Source organism: Sardina pilchardus, chromosome 8 (genome assembly GCF_963854185.1).
Source record: "Sardina pilchardus chromosome 8, fSarPil1.1, whole genome shotgun sequence".
Lineage (NCBI taxonomy): Eukaryota > Metazoa > Chordata > Actinopteri > Clupeiformes > Clupeidae > Sardina > Sardina pilchardus.
In genome coordinates this window covers 34,967,184-34,990,425 of record NC_085001.1, presented here as the reverse complement: position 1 = coordinate 34,990,425, position 23,242 = coordinate 34,967,184, and the positions used below count along the sequence as shown (strand labels likewise).

Below are 23,242 nucleotides of genomic sequence, written 5' to 3'. Positions count from 1 at the left end.
CTCAAACGTGAAGGCTTACGCAAACAGCGATTCACAACACTGAACTACGCAGCAAAGCAAACATGCCTGGTTACCGTGGGAACGCCCAAGCAAGCAGTCCCGAAGCTTGCTTGGATTCCAAAGGCCAGGGTAGGCTTTTAAGGTCTCTGCCTATCCTCACCATTCATTTCAATGCTGCGAATTTCGGAGGTTGCGCATGCGTATTACATGATTCATGCGAAAGTTTATGGGGAGCATAAGCATGCTTATTCCCGCCAAGTGCTGCCTTTAGAACGCAGATAAGCCAATGGCAGTCCGGCCTCAACGGGGCTCGGGGACATCAGCTCGGACTCCAGATAGGAAACAGCAGGGAGGAGGTAGCCTACAGTTACAAATTAATGGTGGATTTATGTAGTTTAGCTAATTAAAAACCCAGACGGATAACCATGGTCAACCAAGTACACCGAGACGCTAGAAAACGAGGTTATATTTCATCAACAGTACCTACAAGATGTCTCACGTTTGCAGCAGGTCTACTAAAGAAGCTAACAACGCACCAGGTATTCACTATTCATCATGTCACGGGCAGAAAAAAAAGTTTGGGTCTCAGTTAAAACGCCCCCCCCCCCCTCTTAATCCCCCATAAATACCAGTAGGTCCAGTGAGGGAAATTAGCTTAGGCTATTTGTTATTAAAATATGATGAGGAGGACCCCAACGAATTTTCATGCACACCTAGTGACGCCTTTGATTCTGTGAAATGACTAAGTAGGAGGAGTATTACCATGAAAATATAGTACTATTTGCGAGTGTATGGATGGAATTTACACATGTGAATGGCCACTGCCTACCCTGCCACAGACCTCACCGCACGCCACTGATATGTGCCACACGTTTTGGCAGAGTTCTTGATAAGTGCTATGGTTCTATTTCAGGGGCTTATAAATCTGTACCCCTTCCTCCTCTTGGAACTGCTGATCATAACTCTATCCTTCTTGCACCAGAGTACACAGCAGTTAGGAAAGCATTGATGAATGAAGGGCATGTTTTGAGTGTACATCTTGGATGAACAGGTCAACAGTGTATCGTCTTCTATATCTGTTTGCGTAGATAATGTCATATCCCCATTAAAGAAATTACCATCTTTCCTAATAATAAACCCTGGGTCACTAAAGAATGTAAGGCTATCCTGAACAAAAGGAAACAATTGTTCTACACTGAATCTATGTTGGAGAAGAAACAAGTGAACGGAGAGGTGTGGCAGGCCATCAAAAAAAGCTAAATCATTGTACAAAAGTAAGATCGAAGTGAAATTCACACAAGGTAACCTCCAGGAGGCCTGGCAGGGTTTTAAGACAATGGCAGCAGTAAACACTGTGCGGGACTTCAGACCTGTGTGTGTGGTTGGCAGCAGTGATGAATCCCTCCCCAATGAGCTTAACTCTCTATACACCAGGTTTGAGAAAGATTACTAGATCACTAGTTTGACCCCGAGTGACCCCATCATCGTCACAATTGAGTCTGTGGTGGAATGTTTGAGAAGGACAAAGATTAAGAAAGCACCTGTGGGGTGTCCTACGAAGCTCGATTAGTGGCTTAGTGAGGTATGTTGCGCTGGATTTGTTTTAGGGTCGCTGTGGTGGAGGTATACTTTGGGGCTGAGCAATTTACAGAAATATGTGGTGTGTGCCTTCCAGAAATAAATGGCCATTTTTATTTAGTGATGAAAAAATGACTTTTTGGCACTTTTTGCGCTCCATATTTGTGACACTAGCTGATCTGACATGACTTGTTTGCGGTAGCACACATGACGTGCACAGATGATGATTCTCTATAATATTTGTTTTACTGCATTGCAATGAACAAAGTAAAGGCAAAAAGTGTTTATTTGTCAAACTAATTTGGATGCAATATGAGTCTTGAATTGGATACCATACAGGAGTTTGCTAGGATCTCAAAACCGTGTTATGAACGTGACTTGTCATAGAGAAACACATGATAACATTGGATTATGAACATAGGCTATTCCACACAAAAACACGAGGTATGTGGAGCTAAATTAAGTTATTATTTTGCTGTCACTTCGTCTGTTTTATGGCCTAGAAGGTTGTATTTGGTATCTGTGGATAGCTCTAGCTCTCCTCTTTCATCTGACATGCGTGCCATATCTTTTTGATCGCGGTTTAACGAGGAAATCAAACGAGAGTAAAGGTAGCCAAAGCTATATGACATTATTATTTGTTTGTAACTTCGTCTGATTTTATCATACGAAATGATCAATGTATTTGGTATCAATGCAAAGCTCTGCTTCTCCTCTTTCATTTGATATGCGTGTCATGTCTGTGCGATGCGTGGTCCGCGAGTAATTCAAGCGAGAGTTCTGGATGCGCCGGTGAACGCAGATCAATATAGACTGTAAATATGATATACTTTGATTTAACTTTATCATTTTATTTTATTTTCATACTTGATCGTACAGACAAGTGTCTAGTATCGTTGGAAAGCCCCGGTTCTGCTCTTTCCTGCAATATAAGTTTCATCTCGCTGTGACTAATAATAGCGGAGCAATGTAACAAAGAAAATGTGTGCATTTTTTTGACGCACTTTGCGTCAGAGGGGTTAAGGGGAGACACTACAGGTGAATAGGGTAAAAAAATTAACTTACAGATATCATCATGAAACTTCACCAGCTGATTACTCACATAAATGTGTGAAAAAAATGTATTGCAAGTTTTCTGTATTTTAATGTTTGAATATGCTAATTAGGCGTTCTCATTAATTATGCACTAATTTGCATATATTTCAAACCTCAAAAACTCAACATTAGACAAAGCCAGGTCCAAAATTCTTTTTTCATGTTGTATATATAGTAAATCCAAAGACATGTCCAGACCAGAGGGGTTTATGGATGTTTCATTTTGTTTTCCAGTAAACCTGAAAATACTGTCAATACCCATAAAAACTTGATTTTTGCCTCATGTTTAAGAATAAAACGTCATATAAATCAGGATTAGAATAATAAATCAACAAACCCCTCTGGACAAGTCTTCACAATATACTTAGGAATAAAACTGGAAAGTTTGGTGTATGTAGGTGATACAGAAGTGGAGTTTTTGAGCTTAGAGTGGGAGAGGAAACCGGGGGAAACTCGTTTCGAGAAAACAGCCTTGAAACCATAAAAACACAGCCATTGAGATACCGTTCTTAAGCCTAGACCCGCCTATAAACTTTCGCGATTGGTTGCTAATACGAAGGAAATGCCCATATTTGGATGCATAGCGTCATGCACAAGGAACAGAGCTTCCCAACGGTGTCACACACGATATGCTTCGGATCACGGTCACGGTAGGACATGACACTTAAGAATGGGAACTTTTGGTGAAATTAGGAAAAATATATAGGGGCCAGTAGTCAAAATGTCACGAAATAAACACCTAAATGTGCAAACCGGACTTTGTTGTTGTAGTAGGGTGAAAGAATACATGCTAAGGTAGCAAACTAGCACAAAATCTCAAAATTGGCCGATGCATGGAAAAACAAAATGTTCACCTGCCGTGTCTCGCCTTAACTTAATACCCGAGTTAAGGCTTTGTGTAACCTCGATATGTCTAGATAACCTAGATATGTCTAACTTGCTTCGTAGGATACCCCACAGGTCCAGATCACATCTGCGGTTACAACTGAAATACTGTGCAGAGCAGCTTGGAAAAGTTTTCCAGCAGATCTTCCAGATGTCTCTATCCACTGTCTCACAGTCATGAGCCCTTTTTAGACTGAGAAACGATACATTAGCGTTTAAGAAATAGCAGGCTCAGGGGGAGTTCGCAGTGTGAAAGGTAGATGTGTTTTGGTCCCGGGTTGCCTAAAGCCGAGTTCAGAGGCGAGTTTTGGGAGGCGTTGCCTAGCAGGATGTCACACGCCATTTGGGAGTGAACAATGACGTTAAAGGGATAATCCGGAGTGAAATGCACTTTAGATCAATTTTTCGGACTATTGGGAGTACATACGTTGAGTTGACACCAAAATCATGTCATTCGGATGTATTTTGAGAATGTTCGAGTTCACCGTTTTTAGCCAAAACTCGTTAGCCTGGAAGTGACCGGGGCAAGTCCTTTCGCCGCTACAAAACGCTATTTTTATACCTCTTCTACTGTTCCAACCAACACTACACTTACGTGGTAGTGAGTAGAGGGTCCCTAAAGCCAAACCGAAGTATCCCCACGTCTTTATGTGGTCAGATAGAGAGTCCAGAATGAATTTAATCGAGTCCGTACCTTTCCGGAAATGTTATCAAAATGTTGTTAACGCGTTGCTAGCTGCAGCAGCGACATTTCCGGAAAGGTACTGACTCGATTAAATTCATTCCGGACTCTCTATCCGACCACATAAAGACGTGGGGATACTTCGGTTTGGCTTTAGGGACCCTCTACTCACTACCACGTAAGTGTAGTGTTAGTTGGAACAGTAGAAGAGGTATAAAAATAGCGTTTTGTAGCGGCGAAAGGACTTACCCCTGTCACTTCCAGGCTAACGAGTTTTGGCTAAAAACGGTGAACTGGAACTTCCTCAAAATACATCCGAATTACATGATTTTGGTGTCAACTCAATGTATGTACTCCCAATTAGGGATCGACCGATATGGTTTTTTCAGGGCCGATACCGATATCGATAATTATGAAATTGGGAAGCCGATAACCGATATGTGCAACCGATAAATGTAAAAATTATGCCATTTTTAGGAAAGGAATATTTGAGTTGAATGCAAAACCCTCTAAATCCATTTTCAGAAATAGCAAAAATCAGTTGTTTTTATAACTTCCAGCAGCCTGATGCCTATCAAACTGCAATTTTAATGTCATTATCAATTAAAAACAAATCAAAAGTTGGACTGGTATACAGTTTGTCAAAATTAGATAGGCTATAGGCCTACCAACGTATTTCTGTAGCCTATTGCAAATGGACTTCTGGATGGGATTTACATCTGAATTCATTCTAAATTCAATTGGTCATGTAGACTATACACATAGCTTGCATAAGTCCTAGCGTAAATATTAAAACTTGTAGAATGCAGAGGTAGCTAGGCGGTTATTAGTTTGCGTTTATTTTCATAGGCCTCCTAGGCTGGGCAGCGTGTCTGTCTGCGTGTGTGTAGGCTACCGTGTGTGAGCGTGCATGAAGAGGGGGGAGAGGTGAAAGAGAAAAAGAGAACCTAGTTGGGATGACACTGGCGTGTTTAAGTTCAAATAGCACTTCCAATAATAAAGTTATGTGTATATGTACAAAAGCAATGTGCTTTTAGGACCTGAGGCCGAGTCACGTTATGACTTCCTGAAGTTATCACCTTTGGGGATTTATCATGAACGGCTTTACCACTGCCACATTTATTTCGCTAGTGATTTTTAAAGTCTCAATAAAACCTGTTGTGTTGGCTAACGCTAAACGGATCAATAGCCTGCACAACACTAACGTTACGTTTTATTTCGGCTTCCCTTGACTATCTCTTTCTATGATTGCAATGCTATCTAACTCTTCTAACACATTAACAAGCGTAACGTCGCCAAGGGGGATTAGACATTAGCCGACGTTACGTTTAGCAAACGGCGAGATTGTTTGCTTAATGCACAGCATTACAGTTTCATTGGGACTGATAATGCTTTCTGTTGCTGGCTTACAAAGTTAGCCTGGCTGCAGTGGGTCATTTTCACGAGTAGAGCGTTGATGCATTTAATTTAATGATTTAATGAGCGCTTTTGCAACTTTCGTGTAGAGGTTTGTTAGCCAACTTCTTGCAGTGCCAGCAACAGAGCCTGCAGTGCTTTCTACACATGAGCTCGTTTCGAGTCGTTCCCGTTGTTCAATTTCTCCGCCTCGAAACAGACTTTCACATCGTTTAGCCTCCCGTGTTGATTGGCTGATTCGTTGTGCTTAACAAATCAGATGGTGTGGTGGGCGGGACATTGCTGTAGAGCTCAGAGTGATGAGTGCAGGCAGTGGAGACCGCGTTAGGGACAGAACGGCTGCAAAATGAAAGTTATCGGCTTATCGGTGAAAAATATGGCCGATACCGATAACCATAAAAATGCAGAATATCGGCCAAAAATATCGATATCGACCCCTACTCCCAATAGTCCGAAAAATTGATCTAAAGTGCTTTTCACTCCGGATTATCCCTTTAAGCATGCCTTGGACCTCGGAGATAAACTGAAACACAACTGTCATGCTAGTGCTACGTGGTTTAGTTTCTAAATGATGGCGGGCCACTTGTTATGATATTTGAATGCCAAATGAGGTCCTTTTGTCTGTCGAAGTCATGCTTTGGTGTGCTGAGTCCTGAACGACTGCTGCCATTTCAGTTAGCTCGTTGGCTAGTTAGCTAGCTAGATCTAGTTCTAGCATTAGGCAAACGTTCCAAAAAGATGTGCTGGCAGCAGACGGTTTTGGTAACATAGCAACAATAAACACTTGACCGAAGCGCTGAGAAAAGGAGGTTCAGGGCACTCTCAGCGTAAAAAATGTGATTGGTGGACACAGCCATATATATATATATATATATATATATTTTTTTTATGGACACAGCAGCTGAAGTTGTTCTTGTCTCTTGTGTGTTTCCTGTATTTTAACCTCCTGCCTTGCCAAATACGTCATCAGTCATACACCCCTAATAGCGGGGTTGACCTGTTCCTTTCACACTGAGCCCGGGTTGACTACCCTCCCCGTGTCGGTCAGTGTGAAAGGAACCGCCTTAACGTTAAATTCGGCTGATTTAGCGTTAAATTCGGTCAGTGTGAAAGGGGCTATGGAAACTCTACAATCATTCCCATTCCCAAGAATAGTAGCCTTAAAGTCCTGAATGACCTAAGACTCATTGCCCTCACCTCTCGTCATTAAGATTTTTGTTATTATAAACACCACAGCTTCAAAGATGGATCCTCTTCAGCTTACATATTGTGCAAAAAGAGGGGTGGATGATTCCAAAATATTGAATGCCATCCATGAACACCTAGAAAGCCCAAATTATTTTACCCGACTCCTATTTGTGGATTTCTCGTCTGCCTTGAACACCATCCAACCTCACTTGCTGGCTAAAAAACATATGAACTGTTTCAACTTGGATCATCAGCTAATTCCATTGATGATGATTCACAGACTCTGTCTGAGGAAGGACTGTGTGGCCCGAAACGTCACATGTGGTGAATAAAAGAAAGAAATAATATTGGAGCCTTAGTGTGCGGACTTTTTTGTCCTTTTACCGATTCACAGACTCTCTCACCCAAAAAACACAGAAGGTTCTGGTCAACAAGAAGTTCTCTGACATCAGATACACGTCCACTGGCTCACCACATTGTATGTATGTCCTCTCACCACTGCTTTTCATCTTGTACACAGATGACTGTAGAAGCCGCCATGCTGATCATCATCAACTAAAGTTTGCTGACGACTCAGTTCTCCTTTCCCTGTTATCTGGTTCTGTCCAAGATCACAGGCCTGTCCTCAGTTTGAGTTTGTGGAATGGTGCGATAGCTCCTTTTTGGAGCTAAATGTTACAAAGACCAAGGAGATGTTCGTTGACTTCAACAAGTACAGAGGATGCAGGACTGCAACTACAATACATGGGGAACTAGGTTTTTTTTTAAAAAAAATTTACACTTCCTTTATTGAAAGTATACTGACCATTTCATCTATATGCTAGTTTCATTCCCTCTCAAAAACAAGAAACACCTCCGGAGCATTGTGCACAGATGTTCTAAGGTGCAGTTGGTTTTCCTTAGAGTTGCCTTGTCATGTAGTGATGTCAGACACGAAGAGGGTGGTCAATGATTTTAGAAGACTCTACCCATGTCTTACCTTCACTTTTGAGGCTATTCGCTTTTGAACTTAAGTATGCTCCCAGCCCTCCCCTAATCCCTCTCCTGGGACTACCCATCCCCCCCCCACACACACACCCCTGTCTGTCCTGTTCTACCTTTTATCCTATCTTATATGTTGTGTTATGTCTTACATGTCACTATGCCTGCATGGAGAAATTGCCCCTCAGGATATATATTTTTAATTGAATAGAATCTAATTGAACCATGAAGACTTACTGTATGTTGGCTCCTCAGCGCATGGTGAAGCAGACCCCTCTGGTGATGGATCTCTGTCTGGTTCAGTAATGTCTGCTAGCTGGTCTTGGGATTTTTCCTCCAAGCTTGCAACCATATCATCATAGGCCTTTCTTGCTTCAGATGATAGCTCAATCATCTTATGATAGAGGTCCTATGACAGGAACAGGAATTTCCATTTAGGCCAAAAGTCTAAGAATCTTTTGATGATGCATGTTTTCTATGATCTATGTTTTATATCTTTTAATATTTCAGAGCAAGAGGATGCAAACTTTTGCACTCAACTATATTTTTGCCTGATTAAACAAAGCCTGACACTGAAAAAACATTCTATGTTTACAAAATGTGTACAGTTGTGTACAGTTGGCACATAGTTTCTATTTAATGCTTAGTGCAATTTGTTAAATAGTCTTTACATTGATAAACATATACACTATAAGCAAACAACTTAACAAAGCATTAACACTAGAAGCGCCGTGCCCCGGTCATTTGACCGCTTTGACGACCTACTAGAAGCGCCGTGCTGGTGTGAACTACTTAAAGCGCGGCTGAGGCGGTCAAAAGACCGCTGAGTCCTTAGACTGGGAGGCTGTTACTTACACACAATGATAGCTAGATGCCGCTTCGTGCACAAATCAAATCGTTTGGTCATAAATTCAGTTTGCACTAAGCCATGTGTCATTTGTGTCAGACCGTGTTGTTGATAGTCTGTGGTTGCTTCATTATGACATACAGCACGTTTGAGTTATTCATATGTGTTGATTTGTGTGATTTGAGTTCTTGAACAAACCTTAAGCAAACTTGACTTTCAACTTTTTCATAGTATTTCATTTTTTATATTTAGTTTTTACATTTTGTATGCTACTTAGAAATGTTATTTATAGGCTATTTTTAAAACGGAGGCATGCGTTCTATGATTAGGAGCCTGACCCGACGGGAGGGGAAGGATGAAAAATGTCGACCCAACACCGGTGTTGTTGGATCTCGAGATCCGTAACACCGGCCCGCAGTTCGGGTTTGGGCAGATAATCTAAACTCTAAAATGAATGGGTGGCTAGTTCTAATTCACTCCCCAAATTCACTTCTATTCATTTAATAGGTAGCCTATATGTTCGCGCCGCCGAAAATGATCGGACCTGGAACAAAGAGCCTAACCTAGTCTGGTTTCAATTACACAGTAGCCAGGATTTCATGCCGCATTTTATGGGCTACCGCGGCTACTTTCTAAAACAATTTTCATTCATTTAGGGAGAAGCATCTTGTAGGGTCTAGCTACCTCGGAGGGAGGGAGATAGAGAGAGCAGCTATGCTGAGCAGGCATAGGCGCGAGAAGTAGTCTAATTAAAAATGATGAGTGAAAGATGTTCTCCGTTTTGCGAATGTGTAGGCTATGTTTGCGATGTCTGCTGAAAAAAAGCTATAGGCCTATTGTTTCTACAATTTAAGCTAACTCCTATGTGAATTTGTGATTCAGCATTGAGACACACATTTTAACGTCTTGGAGGGGCAGAGCTGTTGCCCACTGGTTAGAGCTTCAGCCCCAAAACCCAAGGGTTGCTGGTTTCATCCCCGACCTGATCATGGCTGAAGTTCTTTTGAGCAAGGCATCAATAAAGTATATTCTATTCTATTCTTTGCTATTCATACAACTACACGCACACTGGCGAATTAGAACATTCTGAAACGCGCATATGCGATGAAACATGATTGCGCATTCTTCCCCACGAGTTGCCTAAACAGCCAGCCTACAGCCTATGCAGGGGACAGAGAGAGGGGGTGGGGGTGGGGAGGCAGTTGTCCTCAATGCCGCAGTGATGTCTGTAGCCTAAGTGAACCGGTTAGACGAGTGTATGGGGGAGGGGGAATGATCGGTTTCAAATAGGCTATGTTTGCAATGGATAGTGTGTTATGTATAGACCCCGAAGCCATTTGCTTTGAGACTAACGGCTGGCTGATAAAGTTATTGGCTGGCTAGCTGGCTCAGCCAAAACCTAAATGCTGCTGCAGCCGCCAAAGTTTTCATGGCTGATAATGGCTTTAGTTGCCACTTCATGTCTACAGATGTCTATATTGTACTAGATCTCAACACACAATGTTATTGTATTGTTTTGGACAAAGTTCTGCACGTTTCACTTCAACGTAGACTGCATGCGTTGTGAACAGCGCAGCAATCTCTGGAAACGGAGGAAGTCGCAGTAATATTGCGTTCAATGCTGTAAATCTGTCTATTCCAGAATATTTGGTTCATATCATCAATCTTTGGTTTTGGTGTTTGTGCAACCGGGCCCTGAAGATTTAACAAAAGTCTGAGTAGCCCTACGTAGGAATTAGAAAAGTATGTAAAGCGAGATCAAAATTAGGCTACCTTGTTTGCTTCTTTCCCCCCATGTCATCTCAGCGCGAGAAAAAAACATTGCGGAGAACTTGCACTTTTAATTGGTCGTCAACTCACTGTGAGTCCTGTGTATCGTAGCAACGAGCACAATACTGATGTGGTGTATCCAGTGGGAAAATCTCATGTAGGCCTAGTTTCTAGGCTATCGTTTATTTTTCGCGTGCGTCTCTATGATATAATTTATATTATTTTTAGATGCAAAAAGTCTAACTGGCAGTTTGTCAGATGGCGGCTCAATTTGGCTTAGAAAATTATTGGCTGGCGAAATTATTTTTCGTTAATGGTAAACAGTATTGTGATACATCCGTTTATTTCAGATAGTTTGTTATTAAAAACCATTAACAAAAAATAATTGTTCGTCGACGTTGAAAAACGGTCAGTGAATTCAGTCAATATAAGCTACAACATTTCGCTCGTGCCGAGATGTGAACCCGGGTCTACTGCGTATTAGTCAAGGAAGTTAACGTTGCGCCACTTAACGTTTCACACTCTAGAGCATGGAAACCCGACCGAAGCCCGACGGGACCCGTCGGAACCCGACGGGTTCGGTCTGAGTCGGACAAATATGTAGAAATTATATTCGGGCTCGGGTCGGACTCGGACACATCAGCGCCATAAGACATTTGAAATGTAAAATGAAAAACAACTTATTTCACTTGAAGTTCGTTTTTGTGATAGGTTTGTAATAGAATATCCTGATTGTCCTGATTCCTGATCCTAACAGCATAACATATTTCCTCCTGTGCGTGAGATTTTTCTATTGCATGCGACAACGAAACACGTAGGTCTACAGTCGGCTAAGTGCAGTTGTGAGCCGTGATAAGATGGAAGATTGCAAACAGAAGTTAGTTTAAGACCATCAAAAATGAGAGAGTAAAGTCATAGCATGTAGACATAGCCTACATAACTGCCCGGCGCGTGCACTTCTTGCTCCGTGTGTGTGTGCGCTCATGGCTCCGCTTATCTGTGCCGACGTTTCTGAATGCCTTTAAATTGATTGATACAATCGGACTTTCCACACAAGCAATATCCACGTGTGTCATTAGTAGTGTTATTTGAACTGTGTCGGGCCCGGTCGGACTCGGACACAAATATCTTAATGCCTGTCGGGTTCGGGTCGGATTCGGTCAATGCGCTGTCGGGCTCGGGTCGGTCGCGGACAGAAAAATTCGGCCCGATCCACACTCTATCACACTCTATATAACTGGAAATGGGTGTTTAACACGACGTAACTCCCTTTTCGTTTTCGCTCGTTTTATGCTTGCATATTTCTCTTCAGAGCTTCCCCTACAGCTTTAGCGTGTATATTTATACATATAGGCTATATATATATTTAGAAATTGCAAGCGTGGTTCTTCTTGTTCCTTACGCGTCTCAGACTTCCAGATGTAAACAAGGAGCGATCGCCTCCTGCAGAAACTGCAAGGTTGCAATAGACCTCTGAAGTTCGCCTACAAAAAAGCCACCATCTTTGCCCAAATAAGGAGATCCGGTATCTTGAGATTTTTTCTATGGGAAAATAACATGGGGATTTTCAATTATCGCACCTGTTAAACTCTCGCGGGGATAATGACATTGGAAATGCAGACATTTTTCACTACACAGTTTTGTCCACTGCCATCTAGTAGATACTGTGATCTTCTGTAGGTGAAGACAGCACACTTTGATCTTTGCTACCCCAGAGCTAACTTGCCATGCAACTTGCCATAGGGAGTTAGCTTCAATTAACTCCCGGATCTCCTTATATGGGCAAAGATGGCAGCTTTGGATCCTTGGATCTATAGCGGATAGGGACACTGGGTGCGGGAGGAAATATTACTGTTTTCGATGAAACTGGTCAGTCAAGCAAAACAACGATTTCTAAGCGATTTTATGACTTTGAAAAAGTTGCATAGGGTCTCTTTAAAGATCCCATGGCACTTATCACAAAGAGTAGGGGGTTCCCTGGTGTCCTGGCTAAATTCCCAACATGGCTCATTCAATCTGGCCCGCTAATCTGGTGTGATTGGCTCATTCACTCCCTCACTCTCCACCTCAATACTGGTATGTGGTGAGCTTTCTGGCGCATAATGGCTGCCCTTTGAGTGTCAAGAGAAGCACTATATAAATGTAATGTGTTTTTGTTGTAGAAAAAAAGGCCACTTTATTTGGCAGTGGCTCAAACCCCCTTTGATGTGTATGTGTGTACATGTCTGGACCTTAATGTTGCAGCCTATATGTTCAGTGACAAATGTATGACATCTAAAACAAATCCAGTCTGTAGTTACATCTGTAGTGTCTAGGAGCTGGGTTAGCATGCAGCAGCCTGAAAACTTATGGTTTCAATTCCTGGCTTGACCCAGGGATAGTGGCCCTTGTCATATAATTGGCGTATGCAAGTCACTTTGTATAGAAGTTAGTGCTGTGCAATACTACGGTATATATCGTTGTACGACAGAAAAATGTCTATCGTACGATACAGTCCTCTACCGTTTATATCGTAATTTTAACGTGTGTGGCTTAGGGATGTTAACCGGTGACTGTTTGACCGATGGTTGACCGTATCCACGTTAGCCGACCAAAGTTGTCGCTAGTCGGTTAAACAAAAAAAAAGAGGCATCTTTAAATTAGGCTAAAGACAGTGGACTAAACGCTACTACAGCTAGCCATCTCATTCCAAGAAGATCTTTTATTGCATGAAGTTAACAAATTATCCCTCTCACTCAATTTTTCATAACGCCTGCTTGTAGGCTAGGCTACGTAATAAACCAATAAAAACATTTGGCACGAGGTCACAGCGGTGGCCGGTGCGTCTTTTGCAATCTGGAAGTGTGCCGTTTTATCCATTGGTTTTATCATGTTGCAGTCTAGGCAACTTTCCGCATAAGATGGGCTTAAATTTGGAAAGACATTACATCTACATTTTAGGAAGGGTCATCAATGGTAACAGATAAGGTAATGATCATCTTTCGTTATTGTTGTTAGCACTTCCTCAAACTAAGCTGCGTCTCTTCGGAGCTGTCATTTTCATAAGTGAGCCGCGGCCATTTCAGCTTCAAATGAGCTTCTAACGCTAGACAAACGCCTTTATTTGCAACGCGATCACCTTGTACCCAAACCATTTTCGGAGCAAAGGAACCATCTGTCCGCCATTTGCAAGCTCCTTGGTTTGCAGGACTCATTGGCGCTGTAGGATTTAAAAAAGTGACGTGAGTGAAAGGGCGGCGCCGGGGCTGTGTGTATGAGCGTAGGACAGAGAGATGAGAGTTGGGAAATTGCGTGGCTGTTATTTCAAATAGCATAATTTATTTTAAACGAGTCGGTTAACCGGTTTCAACCGGCTAATGAGCCTCGGTGGTCGGTCAAGAACATTTTTAGTTTTCGCCATCCCTAGTGTGGCTGTGACTGCTCAGACAATTTAACTGCAGGTGCGTTGCCGCTTCTCGCAGCGGGCAACGTAAACTTAATTTACTGACTCGGGATGGGTGGCCAGGCAAATGAACACAGGCAGCTAATAGTAAACAAATTAAACTTTTTTGACGTTGGCATAAAGACTAGTGTTGCACGGTGCACCGATACAACAAAAGTATTGCAATACTCTGAAATTAAAAATGTCACAACACCTAATGTTAGCCTACTTTACAATACGTTTAAGAATGACTGTTCTTCTGAAGAAGCGATGCGTGCAAGGCAGGTCTCCCCTAAAAGCTAGCCCATGGCTGTGCGTCTTTCCCCCCCTCCTCACACACACTGGTATGCGCAGCAGTGCTATTAACAGCGAGACATTGCTGCTAGTTTAAGGGATGCTATTGTAACACACAAGTATAGACTAATATCAAGTTGATTTGCTCACTTGCATCTCTCAAATGTGTGTTGCTAAGCAATCTAGGCTATGGCATTTAGATCATTTAGGCTTACTATTGGGTTTAACGTCATTATTTTCTCTCACGTATTTCTTAAAGTGACAGGCACTTAATTACACCTACTGTACACAACCACAACTGTAAAAAAAAAAATGTTTAGAAATTATAAGAAAAATTTGCATTCATGTGTGGATGAAAATATATCATTTTAAGTAGAAATTCTATATCGGGATATATATCGTTATTGTGGTATAACTTTTTGTCCATATCGCACAGCACTAATAGAAGTGTCTGTTAAATCAATACATGTAAATATAAATCTTAAAGGGATAATCCGGAGTGAAATGCACTTTAGATAAATTTTTCGGACTATTGGGGGTACATTGAACACGTTGAGTTGACACCAAAATCATGTCATTCGGATGTATTTTGAGAAAGTTCGAGTTCACCGTTTTTAGCCAAAACTCGTTAGCCTGGAAGAGAGGGTCCCTAAAGCCAAACCGAAGTATCCCCACGTCTTTATGTGGTCGGATAGAGAGTCCAGAATAAATTTAATCGAGTCAGTACCTTTCCGGAAATGTCGCTGCTGCAGCTGGCAACGCTTGTTCAACACTTTATTAACATTTCCGGAAAGGTACGGACTCGATTAAATTCATTCTGGACTCTCTATCCAACCACATAAAGACGTGGGGATACTTCGGTTTGGCTTTAAGGATCCTCTACTCACTACCATGTAAGTGTAGTGTTGTTTGCAACAGTAGAAGAGGTATAAAAATAGCGTTTTGTAGCGGCGAAAGGACATGCCCGCGTCACTTCCAGGCTAACGAGTTTTGGCTAAAAACGGTGAGCTCGAACTTTCTCAAAATACATCCAAATGACATGATTTTGGTGTCAACTCAACGTATGTACCCCCAATAGTCCGAAAAATTGATCTAAAGTGCATTTCACTCCGGATTATCCCTTTAACTTTGAAAATCAGCATAATATCTTAAATGTGTAAACATGTTCAGCTTCTCTGTAAGGATTCTGTAATCACCTGTGCTCCATCATAGTTGAATATGCCAACGAGACTGACAGGAACTGCTTTGTTCACACACCGACCCAGAGCCTTCCTAGAAAGGGCAAAAACAAAGGGAATGTCTTGTTCCCGGCATGTATTGATGATGGTGTAGAGAGCCTCATCTAGACCACCTGTTTATAAAAATGAGGATGAAAATAGAAGTAAACAGAATGCAAAAAAGCAGCTTTCTCAAACTGACTGATAGTCAATTCAATTAGGAGTTATGATCCTTTTATTTTCCAAGTTAAATATATGCATAGAGTGAATTTGAGGGACATGTCCATCTGAAAGACAAAAATTAAAAAACGGCTTAGCTACTAAATACTTAGTTTGCATCTGAAGTTCCAAGATTTCCCCCCTAGACTTTTATACAAAAAGTTCTCTATTGTCTGATATCTACTTGTGGAAAACATCAGACGTTCCTTTCTCATCACGCATTCGTGTTCCCTCCCCCCTTGGCTACGCACCTCCCTGAACTATGAAACACTGTTCATTCATTCGCTCACTCACTCACTCACTCACTCACTCACTCACTCACTCACTCACTCACTCACTCACATCGTGCCTCCCTGAACTATGAAAACACCATTCATTCACTCACTGATATGCGCGATGCACGAACAGCGCGCTGGTCAGGCCATCGCTTCTCATGTATACACAAACGCACCTACACAATGTTACTCATTAAAACTTCTGTGTCCCTATCTCCCCGCTTGCTACAATGTGAAATCCCATTGCAGTGAAATCGTGTGCAGAGTTGTGCTTTTTGGTCAAATACATACTCGCTTACTGTACTAATACTGACACTTTCTTTCACTGTTACGTTTCCCCCGCTGCCTTCTGCATTTGTGACAGTCAAACAAGAGCATGCTATGCGCGGGTACTATTTAAAGTCAGCTCAGTTACAGCGCAGCCATTGGTTTGGGCTCCATTGGTTTGGGCTTTGGGCTTGTAAATAAAATTAGTCAGTCGCTAGACAGAAATTGCGGACCCATTGGTGAAGACACCGGAGGCAACTTCAACATTCAGACTCCCTTGAGGAAGATTGAGTTGGCCCTGACAGAATACAAAAGGTGGAAAGAAACTGCGCCTACTCTGCAGAGGCGTTGGTACACATGCACACTTATACTTAGGGATGCAAACACTATACATGGGGGGATTTAGACTCCAGAGGGTTAGAGGACTGTCTGGGTCATGAGGAATGGTGTGGGGGAGGTCAAGTATTCTGTTTTTGTGTATATATATGTGTTGTCATCCGTTGTTTCATTCTGTGTTGTCGCTAGAGCGAACAAACTGTTGTGCTGGGGAAATGTTATGGCGAGCTATTGGGACCAAAAGCACATAATTGATTTGTAAGAGAGAGACATTATTTTACCTGTAGCTGGTTTACTCACAAATGTTGCATTATGGGTAAGAGCACCTATATGTTGGAGGGACGATGAAAATCTAGGGTATTTCGTCCGGAAGCGGTATTACGTGCCTACGTCACCACAGTGATGCGTGTCCTCGACTACATTTGTATTTCCTCATTTTGTCTTATAGATGCTGCCAGGGGTTCAATATTTATAGCAAAAAGCAGAGGGCTGAGGTCGTCCCCTTGCCTCACCCCCCTCTGTAGGTCAAAGAATTCAAAACAGCATTGGTTTACTCTCAAAAGTGATTTTGGACTAATATGCTTTTTGTGCATCAAAGCATATTAGGAGTATAGCATCAAGTCAGTCACACTTGTGGGATATTGATCTGGACAGTTATGTAACAGAGGTGGTTGTGAATCAGGTTGACCCGCTTTGATGTCAATGAAATTTACTGCAGGTGTACTAGAGGGCCAACTGTGAGACGACCCCCAAAACAGGAATGTTTTTACAGGTGGTGGATACTGGTAATTTTTCCATCTTCATCCTTCTTGACTGATTTTTCACTAGTTTTGCATTTGGATAGGGTCAGTGTTACTACTGGTAGCATAAGCCAGTATCTGGAGCCTACAGAGGTTGCACAGGGTAGTCCATCTCCTCCAGAATGGCACACCAATACTTGTCATTGGCAAAAAGATTGCCGTGTCTCCCATTGCAGTCTCAAGAGCATGGAAGAGATTCCAGGAGACAGGCAGTTGCTCTAGGAGAGCAGGGCAGAGTGGTAGAGGGTCGTTAACCCAATAGCAGGACCAGTCTCTGCTCCTTTGTGCAAGGAGGAACAGTAGGAGTTTTGCTAGAGCCCTACAGAATGACCTCCAGCAGGTCGCTGGTGTGAATGTCTCAGACCATATTGTCAGAAACAGACTTTTTGAGGTTGACCTTAGGGCCCGATAGCCTCTAGAGGGACCTGTGTTCACTGCCCTGTTCTGTGCATCCCTCCAAGGGTATGCCTCCCCAGACCATTACTGACCCACCACCAAACTGGTCATGCTGAATGATGCTGAATGATGTTGCAGGCAGCATAACGTTCTCAACGACATCTCCAGACCCTTCAATGTCTGTCACATGTGCTCAGGGTGAACCTGCTCTCATCTGTGAAAAGTACAGGGCACTAGTGTTAGACCTGCCAATATTGCATTCTATGGCAATGTCAATTGAGCTCCACAGTGCTGGGCAGGGAGCACAGGTCCCTCTAGAGGCCATCGGGCCCTCAGGCCACCTTCATGAAGTCTGTTTCTGGCAGTGTGGCCAGAGACATTCACACCAGTGACCTGCTAGAGGTCATTCTGTAAGGCTCTAGTAGGGCTTCTACTGTTCCTCCTTGCACAAAGGAGCAGATACTGGTCATGCTACTGGGTTAAGGATCTTCTACCACTCTGCCCTGCTCTCCTAGAGCAATTGCCTGTCTCCTGGAATCTCGTCCATGCTCTTGAGACTGCAGGGGGAGACACAGCAGTCATTTTGGCAATGGAACGTATTGGTGTGCCAATCTGAAGGAGTTGGACTACCCTGTGCAACCTCTGTAGGCTCCAGATACTGGCTTATGCTACCAGTGGTAACACTGACCTTATCCAAATGCAAAACTAGTGACAAATCAGTCAAGAAGGATGAAGATGGAAAAATTACCAGGTGCCACCACCTGTAAAAACATTCCTGTTTTGGGGGTCGTCTCACAGTTGGCCCTCTAGTACACCTGTAGAAAATTTTGTTGACATCAAAGCAGGTCAACCTGATTAACAAACCACCTCTGTTACATAACTGGCTAAATCAATATCTCACAAGTGTGACTGACTTGATGCTATACTCCTATGAACCAGTGTTCCCTTTATTTTTTTGAGCAGTGTATTCTGTCAGTTGGGTCAGTTTAGTATATGGTGCATCAAATGGGAGAAAAAGAGGGGTGGCTATTTTAATTAACAGAAATCTGGGCCCTGTAACTCGAAAAATCAAAACACAACTTTACGTTACACATGGCTTACGAACTCGTAAATCATAACGATCCGGGTGTAACTGAAACTTGTCGCAAGTCACACGTGAGATGCACGCAACTTAAACTGGAACTCGAAAGAGAAACCACTGTAAATATTGTAGTAACGAGGGAATCAGCGCCCGTTTCCCCCTGACAACTTGAAAATGCTGTGCGTCCATGCTGAGGATAGCCTAATGAAATAACTTTTTTTTTTTTTTTTTTTAAACATCTTATTCTCAAGCTGACGAACATAACGATACATTCTAGAAAGAAGATTTGGGACGTGAATACAGAAAAAGTAAACAGCTGGGTGAGGAGCACACAAGACGCGACGGCGAATGGCAGGAAAGGAATGATTGCTAAAATAACGGAGAAGAGAATGCAGGAGGGCAGGCCCGAAAGCAAGCGACAGTAGCCTAAGTTGTCCTAGGTTGTTCAGACACTTAAGACAAAAGTTACGACTGCTCCATACCACACGTAACGCTGTCGTAAGTTACGTTACACGTAGACTTGCGAATAATTTGAGTTTACACGCCTATCTTCTTAGAATAGAATAGAATAGCCTTTATTGTCATTGTATGTTGTACAACGAGATTTGAATGCCACTCCTCTGGTGCAATCTGCATGCAATATAAATATAACATTTTGAACAGAAGATGAAGAAATACTTTTAGAGCTATATACAAAGAAAGATACTATCTATATATCCATAACTATAAAACTATAACTATATACCTATAAAAAGGAAACTTTATATTTATCTATAACTGCATAAATAACACAATCTGCAGCAAACCTATGTAACAAAAAAAAAAAAAAATAACAAGATAACAAAGTGGCAAGTCAACCAGGAAGGAAACAGTGTCGACCAGTACATCTATTTAGCAGTAGCAGCAGTTATTGCACTTGTAGAACAGTATATCTATTAAGCAGTGGCAGCAGTTATTGCACTTGTTCCGTATGATGTACGTGTTTACATGAGCAGCAGTAATTTCACTTGTTTAGTGGTATTGCACTTTATGATTGTAAGTATTCACAGTATACAGCAGTTTGTGTGATCAATGTGATTGTAAAATAAAATATTAAAATAAAATATTAACAGTATGCGGCAGTTTGTATGATCAATATGATCAGTATATTACGATAGGGTTAAGGTATGTGTAAGGTCTAAGAGCAGCTAACGTGTGCTTCGAGTTACAGGGCCCTGGGGCCGGTTTCACTAAGGTAGTTTAGACTGGTCTATGGGTTAAGATAGGTCTTAAGTTTCTTTTTAGCCCAGTCTAATTTAATTAAGCCAGTTTCACAAAAGTTAAGACTATCTAATTATAGACTTAAAAAAATAGACACCTCGCCCCCAGGCTAACATGGGTCGAAAGTGCTATATCACCATGGTAACAACAGAAAAGGTGCTAAATTACGTAGAACTAGCTTATCCATTTGAAATAAGCAGGCTAGCATGCATGGCTAGCTAATGTAGGGCTTCAGTCCTATGATAGTCAACAGCGTCTGATTTCAACTAACCTGGCTAGATTAAGGCAACAGTGCATGTTCCTGCATACAAATAAAATGTAAACGACCTCAAACGTGTCATGCACACATTAAAAGAGCATGCGGACTGGTAGGTTGCATGGTGAAAGTAACTTAGCTTCCTAGCCAGCTAACGTTACACTGCCTCGATAGGTGAATTGGGATAGACCATGGGTAGGACAAGACGGGAGCAACATATGTATCTGTTACGTTAGCCAACGACAACCACACTGGTCACTACATGCATTGCACAAAAAAGTCTTTGTATGTGTTAAACTCCTCCAAAATGCACAGGTTAAGCAATAGTAAGAGTAAAAGCAACAGCAACAGTCCACTCGGTCCGCCATGTTTTTTGTTTTGAAAAGAGTCTTAAAATACCCAGATTACCCACTATAGAGCTCCACAGTCCCGCCCCTCCTCCGATAGAGGTGCTTGTCCGGAAGTACATTTCTCATTCATTTCTCCCATTGACTTCTGGAAAAATTCGGATATAAAGAGTTTTAGACCATGCCTTAGGCTAACCAGCTACGATGTGACTCATAAGCATATAACTTATAATTTCGAGTGAAAAAATTAACAGAAAATGTAAAAAAAGCGAAAGGTACAAGACTGTGTACATATCTTAAATTCCGAGATAGAGAACTCAAATCCCATGATGCTTTGCAAACGTACACACATTTCCAACATTTGCAGCCTAACGATAGTTTAACATGGTTCCATATTAATCTGAGAAAAGAAGATGATTACTTCCTACCGTTTCCATTGAGTAAATTCAACCTTCAAGATGAGAAAACCGTTCTTTTTCGGAAGACCACACATCGGTCCTGACAGCCCTGCAGCCATTTTAAGTTTTGAAGTTCCAGCGAGACATAGCTGGAAGATAGGCGCGGGAAAAGTTGAGTACAGTTTGTTTGGGATTGCCATGGCAACGGCGATCTCTACCAATCAAAGGCTCTGCTTTCACCAGTTTTACACGTTAGGGTGTCGGGTAGTGTAGTACTCTCTCGTTAAATCGTGAATAAAGCATTGTTTTCTCAAAACAAGGTTGATGCCCCCATTAACTTTTGACATCTATATGAGCAGGTATAATCGCTTAGTCACATCGTAGCTGGTTTTAAGTCTACCATGGACGGTTACGATGTTATGGCTTATTCTCCAATTGTCAATGGAGAAATTGGATTGGATTTTTTCTTCCGGACAAGGCTGTGGGCGGGACTGTGGAGCTCTATTCTTTACATATAGTCCTACTTAGGATAGTCGGCATCTTAACTGCTTTGTACAACAGTGTTATTTAGACGTCTATGCTAGTTATTCACAGTCTATCTTAGTGAAACCGGCCCCTGGTCTTTTGTACAGAGAAGGTGATACAGGATAAATCAGGTCGGTATGTCAGGGTTGTTGGAACTGATTTTAAGCTTGTTAGAACAGTCTGGCTAATGGAAGTTTGTTTTTTTCTTGTTCTATTTGTGTGTTCTTATTCTCCACAATGGTGGATGTTGTATGCATGCATTTCTCACAATTAAGCAGTCTCTCCGGGGATGAGTATGAGTTGGCCTATTGCCAACGCAGGCGAGCGTCTTTTTTTCGCGTCTCTTTCGGCGTTTTATCTTCTGCTTCGCTCTGCCTCTGTTCGTATTTGGTCACTCGTTATTTCAGCTCAGCTAGCACTGTCACCATGTTCTCTTCTTCCACATCCTTTGGATTCCGTTGCTCATCTTTTTTCGGTGGTCTGCCCTTCTTATTTTGTGTCTTTTTGACTGCTGGCCATTGCGGTAGATTATTGGGAGTAATTTGTGCAGAAAATAAGTTGAGGTTTGGCTAGTTTTTAAAAATTCTCCTCAGGCTCCTCCTCCTAAGAATCAGGCTGCTGTCCCAGCCATGACATCACAGCAGTCCTTCTTAGTAAAATTGTATGTATATTTCATTGGGATATAATATATTTGAGAAATATGTATTTTGTGTGTAAGGTGGTTCTTCAGCACTAAAATGGATGACTTTGTGGAATGTGGATGCCTTTCAACATCCATTGAACTATCTATCAACATCCATCAGCATATATCCACTTCAATTCCTACCTAGCAACCAGCATAGCAACCACTTATTTAGCATAGAAACCATCATACATACCCTAGCAACATCCTAGCAATCACCTCAATTACCCTAGCAACCGCCTAACAACCACCATAAAAACAACAATGCCAACCTAGCCACCACCATACCAAATTATAATTGTATCTAAATGAAGGTTTCGGTTTGTGACCTGTTGAAGGTACTGTATGTGCTGCAATTATCATGCTTTGTGATTGCAATCAATTTTGAAATGCCTTGAATCTATTGATGGTTAGGTCATATCTATATGTCTAAAACGGTCAATCTCTGGCCACAAAACTTGCCAGAAGTCATGGTGTAAGGGGCTTTTTTTCACATGCTTCTTACGGGTAGAGCGTAGCTTAGTTACTTACTGACAGCACGTAATAACACCGCTGCTGGAAAAAAAACTATACACTGTGGCTGGTAGACTTAGATTTAGAGTGTCTGGCTCCTTAACCCTATGAGCCCGACGGACGCAAAGTGCGTCAAAAAACAGACCCATTCTTCTCTGTTACATTGCTCCGCGATTATTTGTCGCAGCAAGATGCACGAAAGAGCAGAACCGGGGCTTTCCAACGAGACTAGACACTTGTCTGTATGATCAAGTATGAAAATGAAATAAAATCATGAAGTTAAATCAAAGTATATCATATTTACAGTCTATATTGCTCTGCGTTCACCCAGGCATCCAGTACTCACGCTTGAATTCCTCACGAACCCGGTATCGCACAGACATGACACGCATATCAAATGAAAGAGGAGAAACAGAGCTTTCCATTGATACCAAAGATATCGATCTTTTTGTGTTATAAACAGACAAAGTGACGAACAAATCATAATGTCACATAGCTTTGGCTACCATTACT

The 23,242-nt window shown here is 42.0% G+C and overlaps 1 protein-coding gene across 1 annotated transcript in view; it reads right to left on the bottom strand.

Annotated features, from left to right (window-relative positions):
- The window catches only part of LOC134089319 (selenocysteine insertion sequence-binding protein 2-like), an 82,858-nt gene that overhangs the window by 5,560 nt on the left and 54,056 nt on the right, over positions 1 to 23,242 (bottom strand). The window contains exons 15-16 of the mRNA XM_062543760.1: positions 15,354 to 15,508; positions 8,063 to 8,234 (exon numbers count right to left, since the gene is read on the bottom strand). Coding sequence (XP_062399744.1) covers positions 8,063 to 8,234; positions 15,354 to 15,508 — 327 coding nt within the window. The remainder of the gene's footprint in view (positions 1 to 8,062; positions 8,235 to 15,353; positions 15,509 to 23,242) is intronic.